The following is a 12,175-nucleotide window of genomic DNA, read 5'->3' on the forward strand; positions in this document are numbered from 1 at the left end:
TAATACATGTCAGTTTTAGGATGCAGAAACCCCCCAGCTGGCTTCCCTCTCCCTCTGGGCTGCACCTGGAATGGAATGGAACAGCTCAGAAACTGCAGAATTTTATACCCCCTAGTCTAGGTCTCCTCCTCTCCTGCAAACATCTGCTTCAGGCCCATAGCCACATACTGGTCTAACCAGATCCTTGGTCTGGCCACACACCCAATTCCCCACACGGCACTGCCTCAGGGCCACTCACCCATGGATCAGCTTGACGTAGGAGTAGCCCTCCACCAGCACGAAGCTGCTCCAGTCCCGCAGCAGGGAGGTGAGGGCTGAGTGGGAGATGCGGCACTGGATGGTGCTGTAGCGGCCATTGTTGCCCGGCGTGTGCAGGTGCTTGGGCACAGGCCTGCAGGGTGGGGGCAGACAGTCACTTCAGAGCTGCAGTTTCTCTTCTTCCCCCAAAACCCACAGAGGCTTTGCTACATCCATCCTACTCTGACTGGTCTATCAGCCTTTCTCCCTCCACAGCAGCCAACGAACAAGCACCTCCCCTAGTCAAGCATTGGGGAGAGCCACACTTGTGAGCGCATTGGGATTTCCACACTGCAGAGAGCACATCTCTTGGATCCTATCTCCTTTCCAAGCAATATATGACTATTATTCACATTACTCTGCAACTAGGACCAGCCTCAGAAAAGCAATGCTTTTGGGAAAGACATTTTCCAGCAGCAAACAAAAAACATGTGGGTTAGCTACCAAATGAATGGTCCCACACCCCTTGCAATCAGGAAACCAAAACCCAAAGGGGACTTGAGAAACCATTTATCTTCCTAATCGAGGATGACTTCCCAACCTACTGTATCTCTCAGATAAACAAACTTTTAGCATCCATCAGGCCCCACTAGTGAGACCCTTCCCTTGGCCATAGGCACGTGCAGAAGAGCTGCAAGTGCTCAGCTGGGCTGAACTGGACACCCTGCTCTGCCAGGCTGGCCCACAGCGCGCTCATGAGCTCAGCTCTGCCCATTACATACGTGTCATGCTCCAGAAGGACAACTATACGATGCATGTGCAGCCACCTCTGCCAGAAGTTGGCATCCATTGAAAGGATAGGCTTCCAGTAGGAGGCAAACTGGGAATGGCTTGAGTCAGACCCACTGTGCTGCAGAGATAATACCTGAGAAAATGACGGGACAATATTCAGCATAAAAGTTCTCCAAACCAGAGAGAACAAGAATTTCTTTTAGCAGCAGAGCTGTTGTAGGGCAAGAAGACCCCATCCTTGGCTTTGGGTAATTTCCTCTGAATAGACTAAATGTGTTCACATTGAAACAGGCAGTATAGCGTAAGCAAAAATAAATTAGGCTCCTGAAATGTCAAGTTAATTAGGAATTTAACTACTTAGCATCAAGTAAATCAACCATGAAAAGGCTGCATATGTAATGGTGTGCTTTCTCATTGAGAGGGGGATATATGGCTTGTGTCAGCAAAGTAATTAAACACTGAGATTACTCATCTGAAAGTGCTCAGGCAAATAGGGTGCCAGAATGGGTGGCATTGGGCAACTCTAATAGGTTTGTATGGCGACATTGATTCCACCAACTGTAGCAACTCTGCTGACATAGAAATATAGTGGTGGTTAGCTATAAGATGGCATGTTCCAGATACACTGTGGGATACATAGCCCTATACAGGGAAAATGTAGGAAAACCTAAAGAAGAACTTGAACAATAAAATAAAAGGAATAGTTCTCTGAAATAAAAGCTCTCCAGCTTTAAGATCTGCTAGTCTTCTATCTATGCCAAGGACATTGGTAGAAGGGAACAGATAATATGCTGGCTCTTCTGCTTCATGAGTTTCAATGAGTTTGAATTTTGCAGTGGAAACTATTAGCTCATATTTTGTTTAGTTTCTGCCGTGCAGATGACAAGTATCTCTCTTGCACCTTCCACATGAGTGCTCAGAGCAATGAGCCTATTAAACAACTATTCAGCACATTGTATATCTTCACCTGACAGTACTGAGCTACATATCCAGGGCACTGGTTGCACTGCCAGCAGCAACTCTATGCCTTTGGGGTATCCACTGAAAAAGCATAGCAAAAGCAAGCGTGTCAGCCTTCCCATCAGTCTCACATAACACAGCACTACAGGAGAAGGTTTCACAGCCTACTTAGGAGACTTGCTGTTGGGCTTAGAAGTGTAGCTGCAACAAATAAGACACAGGGTGATGTCTCAGAGAGGGAAATGTATGGCATGGGATGCTCACTGCACCACACCTGAACTCTGACTGAGTAGGATAAGATGAGCAAGAGATGAAGCCTGAGTACAAAAATAGGCAGGGGAGATAACCTGTCCCATGTTAAACAGAGAGAGGGAACATACCGGAGTGGTGGAGCCTGGGGGGATGTAGAAGAGGGGCACCCCATTCTTGGTGCTCTCAGGAATGGTAAAGTGTTCTGGGACTGTGTCGAAAGACTGCAGATGTACCAACATCTGGTCTGTTTGGTTGATGCTGGAAAAGAAGAGGCAGTTAGCCACAAAAGCCCACACTCTCCCCCCCTTGCTGCCTCAGGCAGTGCAGAGCTTGCACACACAGCACTCCCTGTGTTCTGGGAGCCCATCTACACCAAGGGAACTTTATGGGGAATGCCATGATTCCATGTCCAAGTGCAAAGTGTGTGTTAAAGGGGCTCCAGTGTAGAAGCCTCATACATACAGAGGATGATCAGAGCTGGAAATGAAGTGCTAGAGGAAGAATCTGCCAAATAGCCAGGAAACAGTTGTGACCCACAAGCACTTCAGCCCTGAGACACGTGTGATGTGTTTGCTGCTCCTAGTGTGACCATGCAGCACAGCTGCATGGTTATGTTACAAGAACACATGACCTCCATGGGATGGCAGTCAGAGGTAAGGTTTGCATCCCAGGATCTGGATTCAGGAGCAGCAATACCATTACCCTGAAGCATTCTTACAAACTAGATGACAGACCAGTTTGAGTCTTTTCCTTGGCTAGACAGCGAGCTTGTTATCAGTCATGCTCTCTCCTCAGAGCACATTGCCTTTGAACACTGGGTTGGGATAGCCACCTGCAAAACCCTCATCCTAACACGCCAAGGAAGGAATTACTTGGTGACACTGGAAACTGCTGGGCATGGTCCAGCTCACCTCTGCAAGGTGTTCCAGAAGCGGCGGATGACTGTGGTGCGGTACAGACTGGTGATAGGCTTCCTCATGGTGCAACTGATGTCATGCAAGATGTCATAGCTTCCCTCCATCGTCACTTCCACCCAAGTGCTGCGCTTTGATGGGTCCAGGGGCCACGGCGTCACAGCTAAGTACTCAATCCTCATGTTATGCTTCCAGAGCAGCACTAGTTTCACCTCCAGCTGAGACCCACCTGCATGGGAGCAGAAGAGCAAGTTCAGGTTCTCATTCTCACATATGAGCTTTATCTCTGACCAGGGATTCATGAGAACCACGTGATCTGTTTGATTGCTGAGGGGAACAAAGTAATCTAAAAACTGTTTGCTTTAGCTGAAGTCATTCTCCTCTCCAACTGAGGCAGGTTTTGCTTGCACTGAAGTGCTTGGTGAAGTTCTCAATTTTTGAAGTGTACATGTACTTCCTACACTATAGAAGGCAACTGAAATTCAGAGGAGGTGCTGACATTTGCAATGGGCTCTCTTCTTCAGTCTCATCTTTGTTTCCAAGAAAACTGTTGTTTTGCACAGATAAGCAGGGCCATTCAGCTATAAAGTTTTGTCATCCACACTGCAGAATTAATCCATCCCATCGCAGAAACACAGGCATCTGATGGACACATATCATAAACAACCCAGAAGATGAAGCCTAATTCTCAAGTTAATCTCTATTCATCCTGCAGACTGTATTTCATGCAATCTAGAACTTCAAGCCTCAAAGCTTCTCACATGTTTACCCTCTCTTAGTTAAGATGCTAAGAAAGAATATTCATCTGTTTTTCAAACTCTACATCTTTACCTTTTCTTTTAAGTTAGCCTGTTTAACAAGATTAACAGAAACACCTTACAACAGGCCAAAAAAGCAGAGAACTGTCCCACTCCTGCTGACCGTGCATGTGTATTTGTACTGAAACATCCCAGAGAAACACATGACCATGCTGCAATTTCAACTGCTCGATCATCTATTCTATGTCCAGCCTGCTCTGTGGTTTGCCAGACTTGCAGGGTTTGTGTGATAAGTGATTGGATGTGCTGGAAACCTTCTGAACAGATCATCAGCCTGGATGCTGTTTCCTGCAGAGTTGCATTTGCTGCTGCCATAGGCACATCAGGCCATCCCCTTCATGGGCTGATTGAGCTCCACTTTAAAGCCATCTTTTTGCTCTCATTGTCCCTGCTGGGAGATTCCCTCAAAGTACTCTTCCCTCATCAATGTTTAGAAGAAACCTTCCAGAGTACATGCTAAATTCATGCTTAGTTGTTCTTTTGATTCTATTATTTCTATTCTGGGAAAATTTATTTCCATAACATTGACAAGGAGTGTACAGTGCTAAGAAATCCTTACCCAGTTTCAGCTGTTACTGTGACAGAACATTCATTTCCCTTAACAGACCCAGACCTTCCTGCACCTTAAGGATTCACCTTTCTTGAACAAAGATGATCAAAAGTGTATATTGTATTTTACCTGTAACTTAATCTGGGGGATTAGTAGGATTTTATTTAAGGTCACTAATATTTTCTACAATGGATGGTTTGTGTTACTATAAATGCACTTGCCAGGACTGCACCAACTGTTGTTTCCTATGAAAATTGTCTTGTTTATCAGAAAGGCTAAACAAAAATTTATAGATTCATCTCTTTTTATTTCATACTGTCACCTCACTCTTATTGCTTTAGGCCTCACTGCTTTTTGCACAAGATTTTGGTTCTCATAATAAAGCCTTTCTATCTCAACAACAACAAATACGATAAGTAAATTCCCACATTTTTACTTAGATCATAAATGAAAATATTTCTGACTTCCACCTCTGTTTCCATTAGTCATCCTGGCTTCACTCCTGTGATCCCACACAAGCAAAACTAAAAACACGGGCAAAATATTTACTTAGTCTGAAGCTATATCTAGATGAATCTTTAGCTTATTTTTACTGCAAAGCAATCTCTTTCTGCTTCCTGAGTTAATAGCTAATAAATTTTTTTCAACTTTGATTTCCTTCACAAAGTCCAGCTCTTTTTTTTTAGAAAGCTCACCTTGTCTTCCTGATTCTTGTCACTAGAGAATGGCCATTCTCACTGCTCAGCTAGTGCCCAGCCAGTTTTGGTGCTGGACTGATTTCACAGAGGAAGATTGTTTTGAAAACCGTTCTCCAGGCTGCCCTCAACACAAGATGGACAGTGAGATTTTTTTTTTTTTTTTTTTTTTGTAAAGAGGGAGATCCTCCAACAATGTCCTAGAAAACAAAGGAACTGGGCTCCATTACACACCATGACCCTGTGGCTTCTATCCCTTCCATACCTTCCAATCCTTTTCTCTTCACATGCACTTCTGAATGCCTAACTGACCAAGTTGCCTCCTAATTATCTAAATATTTAAAAATCAAACAGTGAGGGTAACCAGAGCACTTATAAATATCACAAACAACCTCTCCAGGCATCTCTGAGCACAAAGCTAGCTATTTATTCTATTTTGTCTTTGGTAAAGTGAAGGAGAAAAGTGACAGTATCAAAGTCCACAACTGCACTTTTTCCTCTTGCTTCACAGCCAGCTGGCTCCTTAACAGCCTTTAATTGGCAAGTTCTGGCAGCCCAGGTTAATTAACTGTTCTTTGTTATACACTTCTCTGTAGAAGGGCTCAGAGAACCCTGATTAGCCAAACATGCTTTTCCTTAGCAAAGGCAGTGCTGAACATCTAAATGTCTTGATCATTTCTCAACTCTACTTTAACCTGTTAGTTCAGCAAATTTTTCAGCAACTCCCCAGAGCATTTAGCCTTTCCCAAGTATTAAGTAACATTATCTGCTACTACTGTGAAGGCTGCATAGAAATACACTCTATGTTTTTAATACCTCTGATATTTAATTTTTAATTTTCTCGTAAAAAAATACACAGAAAGTATTTCTGGCTCAAGGATCCCCTGAGATGCAAAGAGCTAGAGAGGGCTCAAAGGAATAAAAAAGGAAAGGAGAATGGAGATTATCATCATGTATGTTTATCCTGCTCTTACTCCTTCCTGTGCACCTGCCCATAGTTATTCACCACAGGTCACTGATACAGCAGCTGCTCCTCTGCTCTTGTAAAAATGGGAGACCAATCCACTTAGCATTCCAAGGAGTAAAAGCCAGCAGGCAAATACCTGGAGAAAAATGCAGGGAGCGTGGTAACATGGTGATATTTCTAATACATTCCTCCAGAGTGCAGGAATTCACTGCTTTGCAATATCCTGAGCCAGAGGTTGTAGCTATACCTTTGTACAAAAAGATATAACATGAACCTGTCTGACTGCTTTTTGAATGATTCATACCTAGTGAATGCTCTTTCAGCATTTCTATATAGGCCTACAGTCACTAAAAGTACTTCAGCACTGCTGCCAGATTAAAGAGAAAGGCTTTTTATCCAGCAGTGTTCAAGCTGTGAGTGAACTTGTGCACAGAAAAAATAAAAGACACTGAGAGTAGACAGGAATGGACTTGTCACACTTTTTCACAGACATGCATATACAAGGAGAGTGCAATGGATCTAATCTGCCTGGATTTCAGGGAAGTAATCTCATGCCTCACCTACATTAGTGAAAACAATCTGCAGATATTACTAGAACAGCTGTTTCACCAGGAAAACTTAGCAAATACTTACTTTTAACAGAAAATTCCTGAAACAAGAAAATAGGGAGATTCATGTAAGACCAACTTTAGGAATTATCCCACCTAATATGATTGCTAGCAATCTTCCCCCAAAAAAGGTGATTTAGACCCATTCAGTCTGTAAGATGGATCAAGGCAAATGAACTGCAATTGCAACTGCAATTGAACTGCATCACAGAGGAACACAGAAGTGAACTGAGCAAGATACGCTTAAGAGTGATATCATGTAAAGGACAGCCCATTTAGGGACTACTAAACAAACAAAATCCAACAGAACACCCACAAGGACCCATCAACTGAAAGAAAAGATGCATGAAAGACTCAGGGATTTCTGCAATACAATCATGGAGAAAGTTCACATGATTCCTGGTCTATCAGATTTGATATTTTACTTCAGAATCAGGGAAATATTAACACTGCTGAACAAGGCACTGATAAAGCCACGCTTACAACACTCACACCAACTGTTTTGAGAAATATGAGCTCAAACTGAAAAGAAAACAACTTAAGGGGAAAAAATAAGAGCTATTACCCTGAAAAAAACAAAACAGAAAGCCTGCCCTTAGAAAAGAAAGGTGAAATATTGGCTTGCTTAATATTAACCTGCCAAAAGGTATGTTACAAGGAGAAAGATGTTGTTAAATGTTTATCTTCCTTCTCTGACTTGCACAAACTTAATTAAAGACAATAGTCACACAGGGCTAAATTGGTCTCAGGGAGTTTAGAAAGGAAGCTGGAGAAAGACTGGGACAGTCTTCCAACCAGAACAGTGGCAGAAGGGATTTACACGTTTTTTAGGCAGACCACAGTAAATTCACAGAAAACATCACATGGCAAATCTGGAATGGTATTTGAGTTAGATCACAGACTTTGACTGTCTGATATAAAACACATTCTAGTGTACTAATAAACTTGCATTTGGATATTTTCATCTCCCCTTCAGTTAAAGTACCATCACTAGTCACACCTGGAGATGGAAATTTAGGTAGGATTTACTGGCACTCCTAAGGATAATCAAACCCCTCAAGATCCCTAGTCAGCAGGTAGCTCTCACACTCCAGGTGCCATGTCTAGGTTTTGCGGTCTTCTAGAATTGATTACGAACCTGACTGATCTGACATTTTCACCTAACAATATCCTTGTTTTGCCCAGTTTCTTACTTTGGAAGACTGTAGTTTGGAGGCATTAAGTCTGTTGTACCAAAACACATTCATGCTAGTATTTTGGAGTGCATCTAGCAGAAAAACTGGAAAGGGATGAAAAAAAGGAGAAATATAGATGAATTAAAAAAAGAAAACCTCTGCAAACCCCAGTTCTGTCACTAGTTTCTCTACAATTGTGGGGAATCATTTCCAAAATACAGAGCATTACTGGCTGTCTCTCCCCAGGTGCAACCAGAGAGGGTGAGCCTAGCAAGGGCATACCTGCACAGTACTGGGCAGCCCAGTATCAGGCAGTAATCCATGAAAACAGAGTTTGGAGAAAATGCTCCTTCCTCCACAATACCTCCACTGCTGACATGGCAGACCCCGTGCTTTCCTCTGAGCAGCTGAGAACAGAGGCCTAGCTGAGTCTGCAGCCCTCAAGGCAGCAGTCACCTTTTGTGATGTTGACCTCACGGATGCTGTAGCCCTCGCGCAGCCGGACCGAAACGATGCTCACAAGGTCGGCATGCACCTCCTTCTCCGTGTGCTTCTTCCTCCGCATGGCCAGCGCAGGGTTGCTGCTTGCAGACACCAGGTGCTCATTGAACAGCCTGTGCTGGGACACTGCAAATGGCAGAGATGGCTTCGTGAGGGAGCAGCTCCCCTGAGCCCCATCCTGTAGCAACAGGCCTCCCCGAGTGCTTCATAAAAGCTGCCAGGAACACTTGCTTGCCTGAGGAACAGTACATCCTTCAGGCACCACTAACACCCACTCGTGATTCTGCAATACAGCAAACAGGTTCATTAGTGCGCCCAAGAGGCCTGGGAAAGGGACAGGGTGGGGTGTCAGGCACTGCTTCCTTTCAGACAGCTTTTGTGACAAGGCACGTATTGGAATTCCATATTCAGCCTAGACAGGCAGAAACTGCACATCTGTTTCAACAGTCACACAGCAGCTTTGGGGCTTTACCAATTTCCCTGGAAAACTCTGAGTTCCCAGGTGCTTTTTAAAAGGTATCAGGATGCGGAGCTTAAACTACTATCATCTGATCTTTTTAAGATTCAACATTTCAAAGTCCCAAAAGCTCTCTTCAAACTTGCCAGTTTATGTGGCTTCTGCTGCCAAGTTACAGAAAGAGCAGATGGCACCAGCATATTGCTGGGACATGAAAGGGTGTTTCCATCGCTTACTGGTAACTAAACTAATCTCACCTGGCACACTCTCAGTCACTAACAGTCACAAAATAAGAACAACCAGAAGAGGCATTTGGGACAGTTCTCAGGGGTCTAGTTTTTCAATCCAAACTGCCATCTGCAAGGCCTGTTAGGATAAGCTCTCCAGAACATCCCCACCTGCGAGCTAGCCAGTGTGCATGGAAGGGTGGGCAAGAGCTTCTGACCTCCTCCAAGTCCCAATACAGTGGGCCTAACTGCAGATTGCTGAGCCAGGGGAATGGTGGAAAATGGGACATTTGTTTTCCCTGGTTCACCCAATTCCTGGAATCTGGAGGGGATTCCCAGGTGAGGCTGTGTGACCAGTTGTGCCCACAGCCTACCGAAGGCATGACAAGGGAGAATATCAGCATAACCAAGCCTGGGGAGTCACCCCAAAGAGAGGGGCTCTAAGGCATCCATCTATTGGAACAAGAACATGCACATTCCTCACCACAATAATATTCTGGATTCAGGGACTCCCCAGTACGCAGAAAGGAGTACAGTAGAAATGCCTTGTGATACACATTCAGATCCAGGCTCAGGGGATCCAGCTCAGGGCACGTGGAGAGGTAAGCACCAAAAGTGGCCATGGCGATGAATTTCATGAGTTCCACATTGGGAACATGGCCAAAGCTGCAATCATAAGAGTAGACACCGCCCACCTATGGGATGGATAAAGGGGACACCTGAGAGAGAGCAGCAGTGCTGAGAACAAAGCAGATGGCTGGCCAAGGACTCAAACAGGCAGAGAAGGCCCTCACTTCTCCTCTGGAGCTGAATGCCACCAGCACCAATCCACCAGCCCCCCTCTGGTACCCACACTGGAGGTACCAGCAGACATACCTGCACAAAGGAGCAGGCCACAGTGCCACTGCGCAGCTGGTTGAGTAAAGTCTCACACACAGCCACGTCGGGGACACTGGTCACACCATCCGTAATTATTATAATACCTGTAAACAAGGCAGCATCTTAGTGCATCTTCCATCACAAACAGCTATCATTCTCACAGTAAACCCACCAAACAAAGTTTAGGCAGGGCAAAATTAGAAGGAAAATACTGAGGCTGGTTTAGAGCTTCCAAAGCATTATGGAGCTGGCAAACATCCTGATTAGGTTACAGCACAGCACTTCACACCCCAGGCTGCCCTGAGCAACAGTCACAGATGCACTGTCTCACAAACTCCCCAACACTGACACACAGCCCTAGGCACAGTGTGGTCCTCCCCATTCCCACCACCACAATTTGCCCCCAGAATGCAGAGTAAAAGTCTCTGTTGACATTTCATCCCTAACAGAAAGGTCCATGCACACACCAGCCCTTATAATATTAACCTCAGCCTATAGCAGGAGGAACACAGCCCTTCTCAAACAACCAAGCAAACCTTAACCCCGAGGATGCAGCCAACCTGCGCTGGAGTTGGAGGGCAGCAGCTGCAGGGCCAGGATCCCCTGCCGGACCATGCTGACCAGGCCAACGTCAGCAGTGACCACAGACACACTGGGCTTCCTCCCAGATGACTCCTGCACATCACCAGGGCTCTCTTGGCTCAGGGGGGATAAATCCACCTGAAAAAGTTAAAAAAAAAAAAAATCCCACAAGGCCCCATGGGACAGATTTCAGCTCAGCTCTAGCTCCTTGTTCTTCCAAACACCTTCAGTCTGGCAGTTCCATGGTACTCTGGAGCACAGCAGCAGACTCCACTTGTAGCTTAACTTCCAAGTGCTCTTAAAATCCTGGTTAATTGGACCCCTTAGAACAGCTGGGCAAGGCTGCTAGAAGGTGGAGGGACAGCATGCTCAGAGCTTTATATTAAGCTGACTTCTCATAGCAGGGGAAATATGAGACACTTCGGGGTCACTAAAACTCCTCTGTGGAGCAAAGCAGTTCCCAGTTAAAGAGATGGTGAATACCTCTTTCTCCATGTCATTTAGTAGAAGCTGCAGCTATTCAGCATCTACCCAATATACTATATTCAGCCCAGAAACACTGGAGAGGCAGAGGCAGCTACATCTCACTTGTGAAGCTCTGCAGCAGAGCGAGCAAGGAGCCCCATAAAGACAAAGTCTAGTGCCTATGCATTTAACTCAAATGGCCCTTGTTATGCAGTGTTGACATAAACAAATGCAGGTAGGCTTCTGCATCGTCTATGAAAAATATCCCCTAGGCAAAGCCTGAAATTTGTATAATTACACCAGTGAGAAACCTACTGTATTCATAGTCCCTTAATCCCCACAAGGCTCTGGCAGTTTAACCCTATAATAAAATATTGCATCGTTTTTACTGCTAATGCAGAGAATGACTGACATTCCCCCTCTACAAAGCTACACATGATTTGAGCTGGGAAAATAAAACTAGAACTAAATAAACTTTCACTGTGCAAATAGAAGCGGTCTGTGCCTGTGAGCAAAAAATATTTACTGTCCATCACTTTAATTTGCCAGATGCCTTAAATTCAGACACTTGTTAACAATGACACAACTAGTGCAACTTCAAAAGTGAAAGAAGTTTCAGTCCCTGCCCTTCCCCTGGGGCCTCCCACCTCCACCCCACAGCCTGTGGCAGGACTCACCAGTCCCTCTGGCCTGGAAGAGCGTCTCTCTCTGCCATTTGCATGGAAGAAGTTACAGGGTAGTTTACCATGACAGAAATACTGCATCAAGGAGGAATGCATACAAAGCACTGCAAAGACACCATCTGGACTCACCAGTCGAGGTATTTACTTCCAGCAATCTACTCTCTGCTTCAGGACTGGCAGTGTTAGTGTGGAAACATATAAATTTCAGCTAGAATATGAGATTCCAAGCACTTCAGATGTGCAACTGCAATACATCACCAGTAGCCTCCTGGCCATCCGATTTTGGGGCTTTTTTTTTTTTTCCTTTTTGCCCAAACTCCAATAACTAATGCTAAGTAAGGACTAAATAACCTCAGCCAGACCAGCAATGACTGACTGCAGGAAGATCAAAAGCAGCGTAGCCAGCAGGTCAA

General features: G+C 44.9%; 1 protein-coding gene across 2 annotated transcripts in view; it reads right to left on the minus strand.

Moving 5' to 3' along the window:
* Window positions 1-12,175, minus strand: part of SZT2 (SZT2 subunit of KICSTOR complex) — a 54,004-nt gene that overhangs the window by 38,123 nt on the left and 3,706 nt on the right. For both annotated transcript variants that reach the window (XM_066325051.1, XM_066325050.1), the window contains exons 6-13: window positions 10,593-10,752; window positions 10,030-10,136; window positions 9,638-9,848; window positions 8,425-8,595; window positions 3,153-3,384; window positions 2,370-2,499; window positions 1,020-1,162; window positions 239-391 (exon numbers count right to left, since the gene is read on the minus strand). In XM_066325051.1, coding sequence (XP_066181148.1) covers window positions 239-391; window positions 1,020-1,162; window positions 2,370-2,499; window positions 3,153-3,384; window positions 8,425-8,595; window positions 9,638-9,848; window positions 10,030-10,136; window positions 10,593-10,752 — 1,307 coding nt within the window. The remainder of the gene's footprint in view (window positions 1-238; window positions 392-1,019; window positions 1,163-2,369; window positions 2,500-3,152; window positions 3,385-8,424; window positions 8,596-9,637; window positions 9,849-10,029; window positions 10,137-10,592; window positions 10,753-12,175) is intronic.

This window comes from Sylvia atricapilla, chromosome 9 (assembly GCF_009819655.1).
Source record: "Sylvia atricapilla isolate bSylAtr1 chromosome 9, bSylAtr1.pri, whole genome shotgun sequence".
NCBI lineage: Eukaryota > Metazoa > Chordata > Aves > Passeriformes > Sylviidae > Sylvia > Sylvia atricapilla.